The sequence below is a fragment of the Poromitra crassiceps genome (genome assembly GCF_964638095.1).
Source record: "Poromitra crassiceps genome assembly, chromosome: 2".
Classification (NCBI taxonomy): Eukaryota; Metazoa; Chordata; class Actinopteri; order Beryciformes; family Melamphaidae; genus Poromitra; species Poromitra crassiceps.
Genome location: NC_139624.1, coordinates 77,232,273 through 77,254,159, shown reverse-complemented (window position 1 = coordinate 77,254,159; position 21,887 = coordinate 77,232,273). Strand labels below are relative to the sequence as shown.

The window sequence follows — 21,887 nt, the reverse complement described above, 5'->3', positions numbered from 1 at the left end:
TTATTACTATGACGAGGCGGGACACCAAGCGGTGTTTAGGCCACAGCTTTGCAGGCGAGACGAGATGTTTTTTCAAAGAGCATGTTTGGAACTATTTAAATCTATATAAATATGTTATCATACCTTTGATTAGAATTTCCTCACCAAGAAGCTGCTTCTGCTTTTCACTGCAGTTTTTAGCTTGCAAATTTATTTTGAGTTTGTTTTCTGTTTTCTTACAGTTGAGTTTGCTTTTACTTGAATGGGAACAGATTCAGAATACTGATCAGTACTGTAGGTCAATTTCATGACCTGATTAATTGTGTTCTTCAGAGCCTTCCCTCCCCATTAGATAGGGACAGACGAGATGTGTGTGTGTGTGTGTGTGTGTGTGTGTGTGTGTGTGTGTGTGTGAGAGATAGAGAATGTGTGGATGTTTTTGAACGTTTTTGAATTCATAAGCAAACACTCACGTCATGCACATGGTCAGACTATCCAGAACACTTATTCAAAACAGTCCATCTCATCACAGTGAGTACTGTAGCTAATTTCCATGCCACCATAGAGGTAACAGAATAATATATGAGTGTACAAAAGATAGTTTAGCCTCTGGCTTGCCCTCAATTACTTTTTCTGATCACACAGCTTGATGAGTCAGAGGGGCCAAGCGCACTAAGCTGTCCTGAACCTCTCTAACACTTTCCCATCAGCACTTTCTATTCGAGGACTGAGACAGTTCTGACAGAAAGCAAAAAACTCATTACCTTCATTATCACGGGCAGTCAACTGTTCTTTGATGAAGTGGTTTGTGTAGGTCCATCTCTCAGTCCTCATCATCTAAATGTTTTAATGCGTCACTCTGCTATTTTTCTTTTTCTTTTCAACAATCTGGGAACCCAGAGTCTATCAGTCTGATGACTTAGGGCTAATGTACAGCGCCTCCGGAACAGATGAGGTACGGCTGCGAACAGACCCACACTCATGTAATCCCCCCCCCTGCTGGTCAGCTTTCACATTACAAAAGTTCTGTGCTCGGGAACGGAACAGAACACTTGCAGAGTACACTTCATCAGTCACAACGTTATGACATCATCAGTGGCCAGTCAAGGAGTTATGACATCATCAGTGGCTAGTCACGACGTTATGACATCATCAGTGGCTATCTGGATATACAGTAGGTGGAAGCAGACATTAAGCCTGCATGCGGCACTAATTTGCATAAAAATGATATGTGGGACATTTTCACAACTTTTTAACATAGCTCATCATTTTTTACACAATTTTTCCAATCTAGAAATGCTGATTAGGAGTATATTTCCGGGGGGTGCATGATACCCCCTCCTTCCTACTAGACTAATATGGATTTAATTGTAACGTTACTTACAAACATTATGTCCCGTTCTTTTTATTAGTCTGCAAGCCCTGTATCCATGGGATCGTATAACAGAGCATTAACTTCCATTCCAGTGCCGGGGCCCTCATTGATCCTGTTGGTTACTTAACAAATTTACCACGAGAGGGAGGGGGTTGTGGCCACATTTACCACTGGTACAGGGTTGTGGCACGAGGCGAAGCCGAGTGCTATAAACCCTGTACCAGTGGTAAATGTGGCCACAAACCCCGACCTCGAGTGGTAAATTTGTTTTCTACAACAGCTACCAAATAATATAAAAAATACACAATTGTAACATCCAATTCATTTATTTACAATCATTACTGGTTTCAGAATACATTTATCCTTCCGCCACAGAATATAGTTCCATACACAAGATCAATGATTGCACTAAACATTTAGTTGCCTTTGAGCCAAAAAACAACTAACCTATTCCTTAACGGGATTCACAGTTATTGATACATTGCCTGTAAAAGTACAGTTATTTAAACAGTTATCTAAAGCAGCCCGTTTTGGTGGTGGTGTGTTGATATCTGGTGACGGCAGAGGGCGTTTGTTTGTTTGACAGTCCCAGGTTCGGGGTCCGGGCGCTAGTCCGACCTCCCGCTAGTCCGACCTCCCGCTAGTCCGAACTCGTGACAACTCAAGCTCAGCCAGTTCTCTCTCCCCAATTTCACCATGTCGTTCTTTGTTCACTTCACCTTCATCTTCATCTAACCACTGCTCAAAACTCAATCCACCCAGTAAATCAAACGTTACTACGAAATCTGACATTTCCTTGTTAGAGATCGGCCATTTCCTTGTTAGAGATTTGCAGACTGACAGGCTAACAGTGGGCGGAGTCAGCACAGGGAGCGGAGTCAGCATCAGGGAGCGGAGTGATACTGCGGTTGGAGCCGAACTGTAGATTGTTGGCCTATTTACCACTGTTGCTAGCCAATCAGAATCCAGTATTCACTCATGCTGTTGTAGAAACCTGTGTTTACCCTGCCTTGAGACAGAAAATGGCTTGTGTGAAAGGGTCTATTCTCTCAATTCATCTTCTCCTCTTCTCCTTTTCTCCCCCCTTGTCTTCTCCCCTTCCCGCTCATCCCTCTCATCCTCTTTACCACGGTCGAGCCCCCCCCCCACTCCTCTCCACCCCTCTACCCTCCCGAGTGTCTGCTTTTAGAAGCAGTCTCCTGAACCCAAAGCCTATTTTACGGAGAGTAGTTTCTCACTTCAGACGCTGCGCTTAGAGAAATTTGTAAGTGACTGACACGAGACAGCTCTAGATTGAATTTCTCAAGAGGCTAGACAGACACACTCACACACACACGCACGCACATACTGTACACACACACACACACACACACACACACACACACACGCGTGCCAACACACAGGTACACAAACAGTTCAGAGGCCGAAAGGATAAGAGAGAAAAGTCAATGATGGGAAGCTTCACCCTGAAGACAGCTCTGTGCTGACATGCTGCTGTTTGATGTGTGGCACAGCTAGCCTGGTAAACCAGCCGGTCACATCAACTCACATTTCATTTGGTTCTGCGGGACCGTCTGGCCTCAACTCTGGGAGGGCTTTCTGCAGAAACTGCAAAGCGGACGAGCCAATCAGTGACCCGCCTCATAGTTGACATCGTAACCGGGCCAATCAGGAACGTCACTAGCAAAACAGTAATGGCCGCCTCCTTGCCTGTCCGCCTCGAGGAGTAATGTCAGCGTCTAGTTTAAACAGCCATAAAGTGCAGTTATTGCAGACATAGGTTCAATAACAACAATTAAACAAGTACAGGAGTTTTCAACAGCGGAGTTTCTGGGCAGAAAATTAGGTTTGACTGGATCCAACATTGATTCGCTGTAGGAGTTGTCTGTCAAGGCAAGTACACCCGCCCAACTTCCGCCCACTGCAAAGACTGTTGTGAAGGCTTCAGGCCAGATGGGAACGAAGAACGAAATTAAATGTGAGTTAACGTGACCGGCTGGTTTACCAGGCTATGGCACAGCTTCCTCACTAATATTAGTCTTTGCAAGCTCCACTTTGATCCTTACCAAATTCATAACTGTGTTTGTGCTGAGTTGTGCCACAAACTATTAACACCGTTTCTTAGCTGGCTCGTTCTTTTTTCGTCGTTTTTGGAAAGATGCATAAAATAATGATTTGCTGAGATATACTTTTCTGTCACATCTTATGCACATGTGCACTGGTGCAATAAATTACTGTATTTGAGTGCAGCAAAAATATCTAATGCAGATACAGGTGGGACATTTACCCCTGTAGAATCTCATCAGAGCTCCCCCCCCCCCCAAAGAAAAAAAATACCTCGACAGTTTTTGAGTTGGCTTCTGCAATACAAGTTACTGTACACTATGATGTGGCATCTTTTTATCTCTTAAAATAAATTGCCATCCTGCTACTTGTATTCAACTGCTCTATTCTATAATCAAATGTATATATCATAGGCTACTTTCATGACACCACTGCTCTGATGTGCAATTTTTCAATGAGCTAAAAAGAAAAGAAGAGAAAAAAGACAAATAATATATCATTACAACGCTATTATAAAAACATGTGTGGATTCATACCATAATACTTGAATATGGTATACCTCCCAGTCCTGCCTCTGCACAGTCTGACCCATTCCTCTTCTTAAAGCTTGTGATGTATTAGACATGAGACTCTGAAGCCCACATTTATCAAAGGGCAGCCTGGGATCAGTGTAAATGTATGTATGTATTTGTGTGTGTGTGTGTGTGTGTGTGTGTGTGTGTGTGTGTGTGTGTGTGTGTGTGTGTACATGATTTTGTGTGTACCTCTGGCAAGTACCGTATGCATTGTTCTCGATGCACGTGCATGGATGTTTGAGCAGGCATGTTCCTTTCCAACGTGCTTTTTGTATTGAAATGATGTAACTGAATGAGTCTCATCACTGTTTGTGTTTATGTAACGTTTTGATTGAAAATGTCTTGTACTCGAATCAGTCATTGAATAATATCTCAGCGAGAGATGGCAGCAGTTAATGCCCCCTGGTCACCGTAGCGAGCATGGACGCGAGCGAGGACATGCCAAATATGATCTCATCGCGCTCGTCTCGTCAGGCACGACCCTCCGCAAGCGCTGGTCATGCACCCAACGATGTTTTCGTAACAGCGAGAGACAGAGAGAGAAATGAAGAGAAGTCACTCCACTGAGCCAGTGCGTCGACCACATTTCTCGACCCATGTGGTAAAACTTTGATTTTACATTCCATAAAAACAGGTTTGGTGATTCTCATTCATGTGCTGATATACGGTCGTTGAGTGAAACTGCAGTACTGCACATAATGGCTTTTCATTGTCACTTTTCATGTCCCGTTTATCACATATATCACTAGTTCACTCTACAATGACAATAACATGACAATCACATGCAGCCCTGACCATGAAGGCCTCAGTGCATGCAGTAAGCTCGTGCACGCATAAGTCATGCGCTACAGTGCCTTGCTCGACTATATCTGAGCCTTTAGTCCATAGAGAGGCAAAGTGAACGTCACTTCCTGCTTCAGCACTGCACCAGAGATTTTCTTCCGCTATTTATTTTCCCATAGACATTTCGTAAAATGCGTTTTGGTCTGAGTGAACTGTTATGCGATCTCTCCTGGTTCTAAATATATCTGAATCGTTTGGTTTGAACAAGTACAACTATTTTTATCAGCATTTTACGAAACGTCTATGGGAAAATAAATGGCGAAAGAAAATCTCTGGTACAGTGCTGAAGCAGGAAGTGACGTTCCACTTTGCCTCTCTATAGGTGAGCACAATTATTTTTGGCACTGTAGGTGTGTGTGTGTGTGTGTGTGTGTGTGTGTGTGTGTGTGTGTGTGTGTGTGTGTGTGTGTGTGTGTGTGTGTGTGTGTGAGTGAGTGAGAGAGAGAGTGGCTCATCCGCTTTTGCTCTCAGATTGTTTTTATCCACAACCAATGGGAAGCCAGAGTCTGACGACTAATAAGACTCTGGGGAGCGGATAGGTCTGCCCCAAAACATCTGCTTCCGTCATTGTTTACAGTCCAACTCCGTTCTCGCCTCAATCGGACTGTAAACACCGACCACAGCGCACGTAAGAGGAAGTGTTGCTGCGGACGGACATACTGCACACTCTACAGCAGGAACCCCAAAATATCATCCGTCTGTCCCAGAGTCTTATTAGTCGTCAGACTGAGAGACTCTAGGTGCCCAAATTGATCCACAACAGACTGGAAGCCTGAGATTTTCTTGTCTCTTCTGAGAGAGAGAGAGAGAGAGAGTGTGAGTGTGAGAGAGAGAGAGAGAATTGCGGCTTCACCATGTCTATGCTCCTGTTATTTTTAATAGCAGTTTTACTTCGTTTCAAACTCAAGCTCTCACTAGTGCCTAGTTCGCTGCGTACGCAGCACTATGGAAGACTGTCATTTTTGCTCCAAAAATTACTTTACATTAAAACCTGACCACGCCCCTTTAGGTGACGTGGTGCCCCCCTGGGGCTGACTGGGCTACCCACCTCACCCCCCTGACTACGTCACGGCCAGTCAGCCCAGGGTCCGCCACTCTTCGTTTCTTCCAGCCAGTGTGAGGACGTCGTTTTCTTAAGCTCCGCGGTTAGCTCTGAAATTAGCGCTCTTCATAGCTTGGATAAATAGACTCGCTCCGGTTGATTTGCCCACCTCAAGAGGTTCGCGTGGACGAGATAAATCAGGATTCGGGGACCCGTTCCTGTACTCTTCACCAGCGGCATCGGATCAAGCCATCCAAAGCTAAGGGTGTCTTTCATTGTTAACTGTTGTTTAGCTGCCGCCGTGCAGCTCATGTGAACGTTTTCCCCGGCTGGGGTAACGTTGTGTTAGGCTTGGGCGCTGACTCAGGTCTGCACTCAAAACTCTTAGCTAGGTTGCATACGTGCAGAATAGCTTGTACCGTTAGCACTAGAACAACGGGCTAATTAGCACAGTTGTCACAGATAGCTAGCTTGCATCCGTGCGGTTGCTTCTGTTTGCTAGGTACTTTAGGCGCCAGCTACTAGCGTTAGAGCGCGCGCGTTCCTCCGGCTGGAGTAACGTTAGATAGATAGCTAGCTAGTTGTCTCGTGCAGCTAGCAGCTAGCTTGTAGCACTCCAGCATCTTCACCGTTGCAAGCTACTGTAATTAGTCAGCTTACACGGTTAACTCTCGCTAATTCTGGTACAGTCGGCGGGGCTTGTTGGCGGGTTAGCTTTGCTTACTCGCACAATGAACCGGGCGGCTGCCATGAGACAGGGGGAGACAGCCAAGAGCTGTGTTAGCTGTGAGGCTACATTGGCGATCCAGGACCGCCACAGGGAGTGTGTGTTTTGCCTCGGGCATAACCATGCTAGCGACGCCCTGCTGAAGGCAGATTTCTGCCGGGCCTGCGAAGGCTTTACGCTGGCCGTTTTACGGGAAAGAGCGATGCTCTTTGTCCAGGTGGGCCCGCGGCTTAGCCATGCACCTCCCGACGGAGGCACATGCGGTGGGTCTGACCGCTCGGAGGAAGAGGAGCTACCTGACGAGCAGGGCTCCCCGGTCCTACCCGAGCAGCAGGTTTTAAACTGGGGGGACGAGCCCATCGACCCTGTGTTACAACAGGGGGGGCTCTTCCCCTACGACCCCATTATTCCCCCCCAGGACGCCCCCCAAGGGGAGTTGTCTGGCGGGGAGGAATGGGACCGCGCTACCACGGTCACCTCTCTGGTAGGGACCCGTTCGGAGGCTAGCCTCAACGAGCCCTATCAGAAGCAGTTTCTGGGGGTAATGTTTAGGGCTGCAGCGAAGCTCGGCATCGCTCGGGCCGAACCACCTCCGCCCCTCGAATCAGTGCTGCGGGGTTGCTATTACCAGCCACTCCAGGCACCACAGGCACCCCGCCCGAAGCCCCGGCTGCCCGTCTGTATTGACGTGGTTCGCGCGGTGCAGTCAGGATGGGAAAGGCCTCAGGAGGCCAAGCCGCTCTGCGCGGGCATGGCTCCGTGGTCGGCCATAGAGGGGGCGGATAAACTCGCGTTAACCGCGATGCCTCCCCTCGAGGATATGGTGGCCAGACACCTGGCCCCTAACCCCGCGAGGCCCGCTTTGCCCTCTAAGGCGTGCCAACTTACAGCCAAGTTGGCCGAAAAGGCGTACTTGGTGGCGGGGCAGTCCGCCGCCATGACCAACAACCTGGCCATTTTGCAGGGCTACCAGGCGGTGCTCCTGCGGGAGATGCAAGGTGACCCTGCCCCCGAGCTGTTTACAGAGCTCAGGATGGCCACGGATTACGCCATGCGTATGGTAGACTGCCTGGCGCAGAACAGTGGGAAGGTCATGGCCTTCTCCGTTCTCACCCACCGCCACCTGTGGCTAAATCTTACCCAGCTCCTTGAGCAGGATAAGAGGAGGCTGCTGGGGGCTCAGATCTCCCCGGAGGGCCTGTTCGGCTCCTCCGTGGAAGACTTGGCCCAGCGGTTGGAGGCGCGTCAGAGGGACTCGGCGGCGGTCAGCACCCTCATGCCCAAGCGGGCGAAAGGGAAGACCGCCGGTTCCAGGTCCAAGCGCGCGCACGTCGTCCTCCGCCGCCGCGGACCGCCCCGCGCCAGCGGGTACGAGTCTCACCGGCTAGGGCGCCCCCAATGGATGCGCCCCACCCAGCCGTGGTGGGCCCATCATGGGTCCCACGGCAGGCCAGGGTACGCGGCCCCCGCCCCCCAAAACGAGGGGGTGCGCGGGGAGCGGGTAACCAGTCCTGTACTTAGTCACCTCCCGGGGGAAGGGGGGGGGGGGGGGGGGCTATGAGCCCACCGTCGTTGGAGCTCAGCGCTCAACTTCGGTCTGGGACTCAGCAGGGGCCTACCCAACCCAGCTCGCCGGGGCTTGGCTTCAGGGCCAGCCGTCAGCTTTAGGGACAAGCCCACCGTCCTCGGTGCCCAGCGCCCGAGTTCGGTCGGGAGCTCTCCCAGGATCGCTTATCCGCCGTCAGGAGGCCCCCGGGACAAGCCCACCTTCGATGGTGCCATGGGCCCATCGTTGGTCGGGAGCTCTCCTGGGGACCGCACGAGCGGACGAGTCCGCATCCGGCGGTCAAAAGAGAGTCTTGCCTCCTTACTCCCCCCAGCCGGCGAAAGCTGCACGGCTGGGGGGTTTCGTCGGTTCAACACGCTCACAGGGCACGTCAGTAGGCGGAGCCCGCGTAAGAAACCGGCAGGGGGGCTTAGCCTCTTTTGTCCCGCCCCCCCCTTTTTCTTCCCCAACCATAGCACGGGGTCCCCCGGTGCCCAACAATATACTCAGACCATCATTGCCCGACAGGCTCGAGGCCTGGGAGCGTCTGTGTTCCCCGTCCCCGTGGCTGCGGCGCACCCTTCGGAAGGGTTACGCCCTGCAATTTGCCAGGGCCCCACCCAGGTTCGACGGGACCCACGATACGGCCGTGGAAGGGGAGTCCATGGACATACTCCACAAGGAGGTCATTTCGCTCCTCGCCAAGGGGGCGATCCGCTCGGTCCCCAAGGCAGAGGTGCGCTCGGGCTTCTACCACAGGTACTTCGTCGTGCCCAAAAAGGACGGCTCCATGCGTCCAATTCTGGACCTCCGACGCCTCAACAAGACGCTGAGGAAGTTCCCGTTCCGAATGCTCTCTTTTCCCCACCTCTTCAACGCGTTGAGACAGGGGGATTTCTTTACTTCCGTGGACCTGAAAGATGCGTTCTTCCATGTCCACGTGATCAAGAGACACAGGAAATACCTGAGGTTCTCCTTCCTGGGGAAGGCTTACGAGTTCTGTGTCTTGCCTTTCGGCATGTCTTTGATCCCGCGAACCTTCACGGCTTGCGTGGAGACGGCCTTGGCCCCCCTCCGCGCGAGAGGGGTTTGCATCTTCCTTTACCTCGACGACGCTCTTATTGTGGCCGGCTCGAGGATCGGTGCCATGAAACATACCAAGGTGGTGACCGATCACCTACAAACCTTAGGGTTCCTGGTGAACTGGAAAAAGAGCTGCCTCGCCCCAGAGCAGACGGCGATCTTCCTGGGGCTCGAGTTGAACTCCCGGGCCATGCAAGCCCGCCTTTCACGGGAGCGACAGGCGCGCACGGTGCGGACAGCGAGGACATTAAGTCTATGCTCCTCGGTGTCAGTGCTTCAGTGCACAGTCATGTTGGGCCTGATGGCCTCGGCACTGCATGTGCTCCCCCTGGGGAGGCTACACATGCGTCCGTTCCAGATCTGGTTCCTTGCGTTGCGCTTGGATCCAGCCAGGGACCGTCATCGCAGGGTGCCTATGACAGGTCAGACCTATCGAGGGGCACTCGATTGGGCCCGGTCCCGCTCAGGCTAGTGATTCGCACCGACGCCTCCCTCTGGGGTTGGGGTGCGGTGTGCGGGCTTCTGTCGGCGAACGGCCGGTGGGAGGCTCAGGAGCATCGCCACATAAACGTCTTGGAGCTGGAGGCGATCCGCCTCGCTCTGCTTCAGTTCCAGCGAGTCATACATGGACGCCATGTGCTGATTCGCTCGGACAATACGGCGGCGATCGCCCACCTGAACAAACAGGGCGGTGTGCGGTCGAAGACTTTGAACCGGTTAGCGGCGGAGATTCACCTGTGGGCATATCCCCGTCTCCTGTCAGTGTCGGCGGTCTATCTGCCGGGACGGCTGAATTACGGCGCCGACCTGCTGTCTCGAGGCTACCCCCGTCATACGGAGTGGTGCCTCCACCCTCAGGTGGTGGAACAGATTTGGGCCAGGTTCGGTCGTGCCCGCGTCGATCTCTTCGCATCGCGGCACGCGACGCACTGCCCATTGTGGTTCTCGATCCAGGAGGACAGCCCCCCGTTGGGACACGACGCGTTGGCGAACGCGTGGCCACGGGAAGGGCTTTATGCGTTTCCACCGATCCCCCTGATCCATCAGGTGTTGGACAGGGTGAAGGAACAGTGTCTCCAGCTCGTTCTAGTGGCTCCGTTCTGGCCCAGGCAGACGTGGTTTGCGGACCTGGTCTCCCTGGCGCAGGGCCCGCCTTGGGCATTGCCGGTGCAGGCCGATCTCCTATCCCAGGCGGCAGGCAGGTGGAAGTTAGCAGTCTGGCTCCTGAACGGGACCAGTTGCTAGCACGGGGCTTGCCCGACAATGTGGTGCGCACTATTCAGAGTGCTAGGGCTGCTTCGACCCGCACTCAGTACGCGTACAAGTGGCGGGTTTTTTCACGATGGTGCACAAGTAAGGGTGTGGATTCAGTGAACTGCAGCGTGCGTCCAGTTCTCTGTTTCCTTCAAAGCTTGCTTGACGCGGGCCAGTCCCCGCAGTCGCTGAAGGTGTACGTAGCTGCGATTTCGGCTTGCCACATGGGGATTGAAGGGGCCCCCGTGGGGGTGTGCCCTTTGGTCTCGTGCTTCATGAAGGGGGCGTGTAAACTGCGCCCGCCGGTGCGGTGCGTTTTTCCCAAATGGGACCTGGTTACGGTGCTGGACGGGCTAACGGGTCATCCGTTTGAGCCCTTGGACTCCGCCGATTTGAAGTTTCTGTCCTTAAAGACCGCGCTGCTGCTGGCCTTATCGTCAGGAAAGAGAGTCGGTGACCTGATTGCCCTCTCAGTACAGCAGGCCTGTATGGTTTTGGGGGACGATGGGCGCAGGGTTACGTTGCGACCTAACCCGGCATACCAGCCCAAGAATATTAATGCCAGCTATAGGTCTATGGTTATAGACTTATCGGCATTCTGTCCCCCGCCGTTCAGTTCGGGTGAGGAGAGACGTTTGCACATGCTGTGCCCCGTAAGGGCGCTCTCGGCCTATGTGGCCAGGACGCGTTCATTACGCATTACAGATCAGCTGTTGGTCTGCTTTGGGCAAAGGGCCCAGGGCGGACCCCTTTCCAAGGATCGCTTATCACACTGGATAGTGGAGGCGATCGCGTTGGCATACTCTGCCGTGGGCAAGGTTCCCCCGGAGGGTATCAAGGCGCATTCTACGCGAGGTGTTGCGACATCCTCTGCGTTGTTGCGTGGTGTGTCGGTGGAGGACATGTGTGCCGCGGCCTCATGGTCCTCTCATCACACTTTTGTCAGGTACTACAGTCTCGACGTGTCCGGTTCGCAGTTCGCGCACGCGGTGCTGTCGGTGGCAAGAAAGTAGTATCGTTGCCACTCTAATATGTCATTCGGTTAGGCATAAACGTTGCCATATAGCCGTGGTTCACCGGTGCCTTTCGGGTCGCCCTGTGGGTGCTCCCGGCAGCAAGGTCGGTTGAATTGAGGCACTAGTGAGAGCTTGAGTTCGAAACGAAGTAAAACGTTAGGGTTGTGCTACAACCCGGGTTTTACGAGTGAGAACGAGAGCTCTCACTACCCAGCCTTGCAGCGTCGATGCGTCTCTGGGTGCGTCGGATCTCAGCTGGCTGGAAGAAATGAGTGGCGGACCCTGGGCTGACTGGCCGTGACGTAGTCACGGGGGTGAGGTGGGTGGCCCAGTCAAAAATGACAGTCTTCCATAGTGCTGCCTACGCAGCGAACTAGGCACTAGTGAGAGCTCTCGTTCTCACTCGTAAAACCCGGGTTGTAGCACAACCCTAACGATTTCCAACCTGCCTCCTCTAGCAGCAGATCCCATACAGTGGCAGCAATCTTCAGTTGGTACCCCCAGCCGAAGGCCTTCTGACTGCCAGCCCGCTGCCTTACCAAAGAACTGCACTTTGTTCCACCATAAGTGACATTGCTTTAGAGCAGTGGTTCCCAACCTGCGGTACGCGTACCGTAGGTGGTACTTGCGACCCCTGCTGGTGGTACTTGGAAGGCTCTGTGAATTTTTTTTTTTTTTTTTTTTTTAGTTTTTTTAGTTTTTGTGCAAAATCCATGGTGGTCATTAGTAGTAGTTTTCAAACATGTGAAAGTGAAATAATAATAATTATTATTAATATTATTGGCAGTGTTTCTCAAGGTAGGTGGTACTTGCGGCCCCCCCTGCTGGTGGTACTTGATCCCTGGAATCCCAATGTTTAAATTATGAAGTGGATCAAAACGGGAGGGAATCGTAAAAGAGCTGTAGTAGAGGAGAGCAGCAACGATGAAGCACAAGGAGGTGAAGACAGCAGTCAACCCAGCACAAGTGCAGCTGCTGCAGGTTGCACATAGGCTGCAGGTTGGAATAAATTTGCCTCCTGCGTGAACTGTGCATAGCTGAATACAGGCCCGTAGCTACCATTGGGGACACCGAGGTCATGACCTCGGTCCCCAGATCTATTAATCTGTCATTGATGTTTTAATGCGACAGTTGATCGGAAATGCAACAATTTGCTTCCTCTCTGTGTGCTATAGAAGAGAGATAACTCACAACATTCTGATTTTGCATTGAGGCTAGATTGGGGCTAGACTTTGGGGACAGTTCTATTGAAGTGAATGGGTAAGTAACTCCCCTGTAAGTGATGTTTGTGTAGATGGGCCATTGTATTTAATTGAGCAGTATTCTGCCATGTGACCTGTATGCAGAATATAAATTATATCATATGGGGAGACATTTATTTTTTGTATCATTTTAAAGCAACAGCACAGTAAAGAGGATATTAATCTAACATGATGTATGTACCGTAGTTCTTTATAGATCTAGCCTCTTCATTTTGCTCTCAAAGTGCACCAGATTGAAGCATTTTACTTTAAAATGGACAAAATTTTCTATCCGGGGGTGCACAGCCCCCCCTGGTCCCCCCACGCCGCGCTAAAATGACCTCGGTATTTCTCAAACCCTGGCTACGGGCCTGGCTGAATAGACTGTATTTTAACGTCGGTCATATGGTGGTACTTGGAGAGCCAACTACTTTCTCAGGTGGTACTTGGTGTAAAAAGGTTGGGAACCACTGCTTTAGAGAAACTAATGATATCTATACTGTTTATTAAGAGGTTATTGAATTGGTTTATTATATTATCTTAAGTTAAAGGGAGGCTTTGCTGATTCTCAACCCACTTTGTATCTTTATAATCTCGGTAATATAAGCAGATGGACAGTGCTTACCTTCTCTACTGTATATGTTTTCCACACAGAGAAATATCCGCTTTCCTGCCTGCAGAATCTCCGCCCCGCCAACTGGTATGAGTCATTAATGCCTCCCCCAGACCTAAAGATTTTCAACTCCTTGAAGATTATAAAAATCTTGAGAGTCCACACACCTCACGACAGAGATAACCGATTTTTTTACATTTCAATCTTGGAACGCACACACAATCGCTACCGTTCCGACACAACCCCACACACTTGACGTCGATTACGCTGAAGATTGTCACCTTGGAGGACTTGGGACCTCACAGAAACGCGAGTGATTAAACATGACTTCAGAGCAGAGAATTGTAGCCTATTACAGCCCCGCTGCCCCCCGAATCACATGCCGAAAATATGGACTCGTTAAAAGTGCGTCGGAATGCAGCAGTGTATGGAGAGCTGTGTGCGTGTTTTTGGTACCAATTCTGTTCCTTTCTGCGTGCTCTCTCTCTGCAGCCTGCAGACTTTTGTAGCACGCCAGCACCACTGTGGAGCACACTTCATTTCTCCCCACTCCCCCCGCCCGCTTGCTCTCATTGGCTCTCTGCTCAAGATTGAATCACCTGTCGAGTTGCAAATTTCAAACATGTTTGATATGCCCGATTCACAATCGGGAAGAGCCAGACGAGTCAACAGCAGTCTATGAACCCCACACACTACAGGATACTGTGGGCAGATTATCGGTCCCGACGAGGCTGAAATCGGGAGCACTCCCGAGATAGTCGGGAGGGGGGAATCTTGGCCACAATCGGGCAAATTCTCGTCAGGTCTGGGGGAGGCATAAGGCTCGTTAAGGCTCTCGATGCAATTCTCCACTGCCAGCAGCACTGCAGGGGAATCATGCCTGAGGCTGCCAGCAGCACTGCAGGGGAATCATGCCTGAGGCTGCCAGCAGCACTGCAGGGGAATCATGCCTGAGGCTGCCAGCAGCACTGCAGGGGAATCATGCCTGAGGGACTCTAATTTGAGATGTGCCATGTAGCTTTTCATATTGTTAAGCAGTGCAGGGCTGCAGGCGCTTCAATGCATTTGTAGCACAATGTTCATTTGTAGCATGAGAGGATAGACCAATCAGGAGTAGCTTATGAATATGAAGACATTTCTTCAGATAACTACTCCTAAACCTGCACGGCTTAGAACACCTGGGTGTGATTTTTTTGCGAACATGCTCTGGATTTTGGGTTTAGCACTTAACTGATAAACCCATTGTTGAAGCGCAACCTCCTTTTCCAATTCAGGTTACATAGGCTTCTGGTTTCTTTTTCAGGACAGCTGGATTTAAAGTCACACTGGAAGGAAAAAATCCTTTTTCTTTTTTTTTGCTCATTCTTAGCTCATCATACCATACACCTATTTTACCTATTTGATGCATGCAAAAAAAAAGAAGAGACAAAAACATATTTTTATTGTATCAAAATCAGATTACTTTTACTACTACTGGAAAATTATTACTGGAAAATAGAATCATATACTCTACCAGGAGGCGTACATCAAAATTCCAACTCATAAAACCAACACACATTTCTAACAGTACTACTAACTTTGCGAAGGCAGCTGCATACAGGAGATCACAATCACATGATCTGGCCAAATATGCGTTTGAATCAACAACCAACCATTGAGGCAGGTTGTGTGAGCCTGTGATAGACGGCGATATACAGATTGTTCATCCAAACACCTGCCAGGTGCTTTTCCAAAGTGCCTGCCCTTTCCAAACAGTTTCCAACGACGACAAACCACCTGGCATGTCAGCTTACGCCCCTACACCATCAAATATTCAGTTCAGTTCAGCCTCTCTTTCCCTAACTGATAGCCCATTGTTTTACACTTTTGAATGATCCTTCCACACAATATTCCCTCCTTCAACAGCAAATACATCACATTAAGGAAGCAGGATCCTCTCAGTATGTGGTGCCAAGACATAAACGGGACAACATTTTCAAAATTAGAAAGCAGCAGGAAGTTCAGGTAGGTGATTTTTCAGTAGTTCAGTAGTTATTTTCAGCAACACTCAGTGGTTTAGTAAGAGAGAGCAACAGAACCTGCTGTCATCTTCCACAGCCTAACCACATGCATCTATGCACCCATTCATCCATCGCTCCTCAGCTTCTTCAGTCATTCTGCCAAACTGTCAGGAAGGCCACGTTTCCCCTGCATTCATATGCTCTCCACAGGACACAAAGAGCTACCAGCCAGCTGTAGTCTGTTCTACTTCTCATGCTCCTCTCTCAATCTCTCTCTCTGTCTCTCTCTCTGTCTCTGTGTGTCTGTCTCTCTCTCTCTGTGTGTGTCTCTCTCTCTCTGTGTCTGTCTCTGTCCCACATCGGGGGATACAGACAGCAGACAGACAGGTGGAGGGCGAGAGGAGACAGATGGCAAGGATGACAGGAGAACCTTTTTTTCCTTGGGGGGGGGGGGGGGGTGAAAATCCCATGAGAAGATGTGAGGCAGTGGATAAACACACAAACACGCACATACACATGCACACACACACACACACACACACACACACACGCACGCACACACACACACACACACACACACACACACACACACACACACACACACACACACACACACACACACAATTTACTATTCTGCTGCTGCTTTGTTTGTTGTTTGCTGGAAAACAACAGAACTTTGCTGCATGTCTTCAAGCCCATACTCCAGGTGTGCAGGTACACACACGCACGCACGCACGCACACACTCACTCACTCACACTCTGTGTGTGTGTCTCTCTCTCTCTCGCTCTCTCTCTCTCTCTCTCACACACACACACACACACACACACACACACACACACACACACACACACACACACGCACACACACCTACCTTTCCTTGGCCTTGAGGCTGATAGCCATGCCAGTGAGTGTGACAGCCTATAACATCCAGATGATGGAGATGTCATTGAGAGGCAGTGTTTTATGACTGACCTGTGTGCTTATGGCACAGATTGAATCCATAAGCTGTCTTGTCTCCTACACAGCATATAATGACACTTGCAGGTACGCGCGCACACACACACACACACGCGCACGCACGCACGCATGCACGCACACACACACACACACATACGCACACTCTCACACACTCTCACACACACACACACACACACACACACACACACACACACACACACACACACACACACACAGGCTTTTGTCCTAGCCTTGTCCCTGTTGCAGTCAAGGCCCGGTGCATCTCTGGACAGCCCATTGACTGGTGTATCTCATAAAGGTATATTATAGTAGCACCTATAAAGTCCTCTAGTCCATCGTGGCCTTAGCTCTCGTATTAAGGCTAATGGGCCTTGTGGATACGCTCTAAAACAAGAGGACTGGTGAAGGTTCATGGCTGTGAAATGACCATAACCAAGGACTAGCCCAGTGTGTTCCTTGTCAAGTATTATGTCGTCGTTTGGTTTGATGTCCATCTTTCCATGTTTATTGCCTTCTACACCCACTCTGTAATTCCTTAAGCCCTCCTTCTCTCCTTTGCGCCCTGGAGCCACTCTACATCCCTTTCTTTCTTTCTTTCTTTCTTTCTTTCTTTCTTTTTCTTTCTTTCCTTCTCCTTCAAGATTCACGATTATCCATAGTGAGTAAACTTACAAACGAGGAATTTCTCTTTGTGCAGTATACAGCGCAGCGATCACAGCAATAGCAAAAACAAATAGCAAAATATGGAGCAGACAGAAGACAATCTTCAAATTATAAAGTGCAAAGTAAAAGACTTGAAAATGACATAGTGGAGTCCATGTACATATGCATGTAATAAGTCCATATACAATGTCCAGTAAGTCCTTGTATTTGTAATATCAAGTAAAGTCCTTACGTGCCTGTTGTGGGATAATGTCCATGCAGAGCCAGATTCTTCAGGGGGCCTCATTGAAGAGGCGGATAGCAGTTGGGTATAACCTATCCCTGTGTCGGGAGGTTCTGGTACTGCAAGACATCAGTCTTCTGCCATGGGCGAGGACCCTAAAGAGTTTATGTCCTGGATGGGTGGGGTCGGCCATCATTTTCTGGGACCGCTTTAGCATCCTGGCAGTGTGTAGGTCCTGGATGGATGGCAGGCTACACCCCACCACCTTTTCAGCTCGGCGGGTGATGGGCTGCAGTCTGGAGATGTCCTTGCGGGGAGCAGCAGCATACCAGACGGTGATGGGGGAAGTGAGGATGGACAGTGGAGGTGTAGAAAAGCACCAATTTGGCACCTTGAACTTCCTTAGCCACCAAAGGGAGTACATCCTCTGTTGTGCCTTCTTGGTGAGCTTTGATGTTCGACTCCCCTTTCAGGTCCCGGCTGCTCTTTATTGCTTTATCAAACCTGTATTTGCTTTCTTTAAACAGCTGTTTGTCTCCATTGAACGCCTCTTCTTTCTCCAGTCAGAGCTTTTTGAGTTCGGCAGTGAAGCAGCTCTTGTTTTTGTATTTCAATGCCGTGCGTGTTGGAATGGAGGTACTGTACCCTCGCAGAAACTGATGTTGGATGTAACTGCATCAGTATATCTGTCCAGACTGGTAGTTGCAGCCTTGAATACATCCTGATCTGTGCAATCCAAGCATGCCCGGAGGTCCTCCACAGCTTCGTTGTTCCACTTTTTTGACGTCCTCACAACAGCACATTTGATTTGCTCTCTGTATGTGGGTATCAAATGAATGATGGCATGGTCGGTAATGGGCTTGCCGCGGTAGTCGGTCTTAGCGGTGTTACACGGTGGTGGGGCATACACCGATTACATAACATGCGCACCGATAAGACTGTTCATTTTTATGGAGGAAGAAATGAAAGAAAAAACTGCGCCCGCTCGTGCCAGTTTCAGCGTGTACCGGGGTCAATTACAAGCGCTCAGACCATATCACAGTATCACCCGTCGAGAGCGACATGTTGGATAGCTCAGTCGCTATCCTTTCAATTCAGTTTCAGACATGAAACAGTTCTCCTAAAGCTTAGTTACATGGTTTTGTTCTTTTCTTTTCTGCTTCAGGCTATTTCCTGCAGACATTGTTCCCTCCATCCCAGCGTTCCTACCAAGGCTGCATGCAAGCAATCCTATTGGACGATCAACCCGCCGACTTGCATGCAGTGGAGAAAGGCATTGTGGGAGCTTTTGAGAATGTCAGCCTGGACATGTGTGCAATCATAGACAGGTGAGACTAACAATGTTCTCTGACACACAAATGCGCACACACACACACACACACACACACACACACACACACACACACACACACACACACACACACACACACACACACACACACACACACACACACACCCACACACCCAGACACACACACACACTTGATCTCTCATGCTGACACACTGAGTAAAATGCCAGGACCCCAGCAGGAATGCATCTACACTGACATTGCATGGGAACACACAAAGTTAAACACCTGAAAACACACACACACGGCACACACACACACACACACACACACACACACACACACACACACACACACACACACACACACACACACACACACACACTCTCAGTTTCAGAGATTGCTATGTGTTCACCATTCTCTTGGTAGAATTACCTCTATTCTTAAACAGAGCCTTAGTACAGAGTCAGTGCACCTCAGTGCACACAGCTTGCTGAACGAATCCTAAATCGCAGCCCATTGTGAAAGCACGATGTGATTTGATCTGCCCGTGTTAACCTGCAGAAGACACAAAAAGATTGTGACACGCTTGACACATCTGTGAAATGCTTTTCTGAATCAGTTCAATTACAGTGCATACAATGCTCAAAAGTCAAGGTTTGATGCTCTGCTCACTTTAAAACGTTTCTATAACCCCTACTCATATATAGCATATAGCACCCTAAGGACACAATCTGTCTTTAAGGGTACCAATGTGAGTAAAATAGTACATTGTTTTATCTATCTATCTATCTATCTATCTATCTATCTATCTATCTATCTATCTATCTATATACATATATATTTCGGTAACCCTTTATTTTACAGGTATCCTAGTTACATATGAACTTTGAAATTACACATGAACACCAAATTACCTTTTTGTCATAAATCAGTGCCATTGGTCACCCTTCACGTCTCTGTGTGGTTTTTAACAAATGCAACCAATGGAAAAGCATTAAAATGAGCTTGAGAGTAAATCTCGTAACGCCATTCGCCCTCATTCTGTCAGTCAAACCTCGAAATTCGTCCCCTACCTCCATCTGTACCCCCCACGCAGGACAATAAACCCAGAAAAGTCACTCGGCAGACGTGCTGTGTATTTCTGATATCGTTTTGACTAATCCTGGCTTCCTCTGACGTTAATATATCAATCAAATGTTTTCCAGTTATTCCTAGGCTGCAAACTTGTTTTAACATGCAGATCGGAGTGTTTTCTGACGAGAATAAAGTAACGTTAACGCTACGTTATGTCAGACTATTTCTCACCCCATGCGAAAGCCCCCGCCTCGGCCACATGAGAGGCGAGGGGCACGCTGTTTCTCCTGCGCGCGCCCCCGCGGCCCGGAGCTTGGGGCTCGTGCATGAGCATACGACACTCTCCCGCCTGACTGGCTGGGAGAAAGTGCTTCCAAGTCGGACTGATAATATAAACAACATCATTTGAGCTTATCCAGGTAAGATATTAATAAAGTAATGACACATTCAGCGGGAAACTACCTATAATTAAGACGTGCCAACTTTGACGACGTTTGGTTCAGTATTTTAACTCATTGAGTGCCAATGACGACAATCGTCGTCAATTGCTTTAGTGACGTAGAGTGCCAATGACGACGATTGTCGTCAATTGCGTTTTTTGACGGTGGGACGTGGATCAAAGCCTAATATATATCCTGTAAAATTTTGGGGCATGTTGAATGTGTATAACCTATTTTACCGACCGATTAGGTGGCGACAGTGCTCTCCAGATTAGAGGAAGGTCCGAAAACAGCAGGAAAAACCCCTGTGATCAAAGAGAAACCGCTCATGCTGCAGCCAGAGCCATATACTGTAGATGGCTCTGACTTGCAGCTGATGTTGGCTGCGAACAGCAGTCAATCCGCGCACACAACTGAGGCCCTCTGCCTCTGTCTGTCTGCATAGTTTCTTCACACGATTAGCCGCCAGAAAGGCAGCACCCGACGCCGAAGGGCCAAACCTTTCCCTGCAGTCCGGTTTGGCATTTCCTTGTCGCGCTGGGAGCCGGCGTAAAAAAACGGAGCGCTCCGAAAATAGACTGGGTGCGTGTAGGCTGTGTGTTAGTGTGGGGAGGAGTTTGCAGCTGAGGGGGGGAGAGGGGGGTGGGGCACGCAGGCACCACACAACTACACCACGTCACTACATCAGAAAATATTATCTTCAGACTCAGTGAATGTGCTTGAAATGCTGCATTTCACAAAAGGCGGAATAACTCAGCTTCTAATTTGAAAAGTGTCTTTTTGCTCAAAACAGCCTATCTTCTCCGGCTCATAACTAAAGAACGGAAAATGGGATCAATAAACCTTTTTTTGCAGGTGATAGAAGAGAGTCTCATCGTTCTTTGTGCGTGTTCGGTGTTTACATAGTAATATCACACAATATTCTCTGTGGGCCTCGAGAAATCACTGAAAACGCTCTGAAACTCTGGCACTGGGAGCGTCCGTTCTCCAAAAGTGGCTGGCACTCAATGAGTTAAGAGCAAACTTTTTTTTTAACTTCCTGAAAAGTTGCTGTTTTGGAGATTCGAGGTCCTGGAACGACAGCGACGATATGTATTTACATGGTAACGGACCTGTAAAAAGGAGTGAGTCTATTCAACTGTAGTTCATATGTAGTTACATTGTAACGGACCTGTACAATGGAGTGAGTCTATTCAACTGTAGTTCATATGTAGTTACATTGTAACGGACCTGTAAAATGGAGTGAGTCTATTCAACTGTAGTTCATATGTAGTTACATGGTACCGGACCTGTAAAGTGGAGTGAGTCTATTCAACTGTAGTTCATATGTAGTTACATGGTACCAAAAAACATTGGCCTAATTTCAGACTGTTGGGCCAGAAAATTTCAAAATGGCCGCTACGTGAATGTTACAATGTTACAGGAAGGTTAATATGATGGCATTTTTATTAGAAACTTCTCCTAAACCAGGCGTTATTTTGTAAAACACGGTCACACCCACTGGAACTTTTACATTTACAGTTTCCATGTGTTCCCAGCTGCAGGTTTGTACACTGTGTGACATATCTTGCTTCTAAAAGGTGTTTTTAGCATGGCAGCCAGGCACAATGTGCCCTAGAGATCTACCTAAAGCATCTTCTACTGCATTAGTCAACACAGTCAGAGCCAAGATACTGTCATTTTTACAGCACCTACATCTCTCCCTCCCTGCACACACACACACACACACACACGCACACACACTTACACACCTCCACTCGCTCTCTCTCTCCTCCTGTTCACTTCTTTTTTTATGCCATAGCATATTCTTAGTTTTGGAGCGGGCTTGTTTTGACAGTTACGGTATCTAAATGGCTGC

General features: G+C 49.2%; 1 protein-coding gene across 1 annotated transcript in view; it reads left to right on the top strand.

The window, feature by feature from the left end:
* Window positions 1–21,887, top strand: part of LOC310772489 (contactin-associated protein-like 2) — a gene marked incomplete at both ends in the record, with an annotated part of 736,946 nt that overhangs the window by 498,736 nt on the left and 216,323 nt on the right. Inside the window, one exon of the mRNA XM_083632310.1 lies at window positions 18,389–18,551. Within this exon, the coding sequence (XP_083488436.1) occupies window positions 18,389–18,551 (163 nt within the window). The remainder of the gene's footprint in view (window positions 1–18,388; window positions 18,552–21,887) is intronic.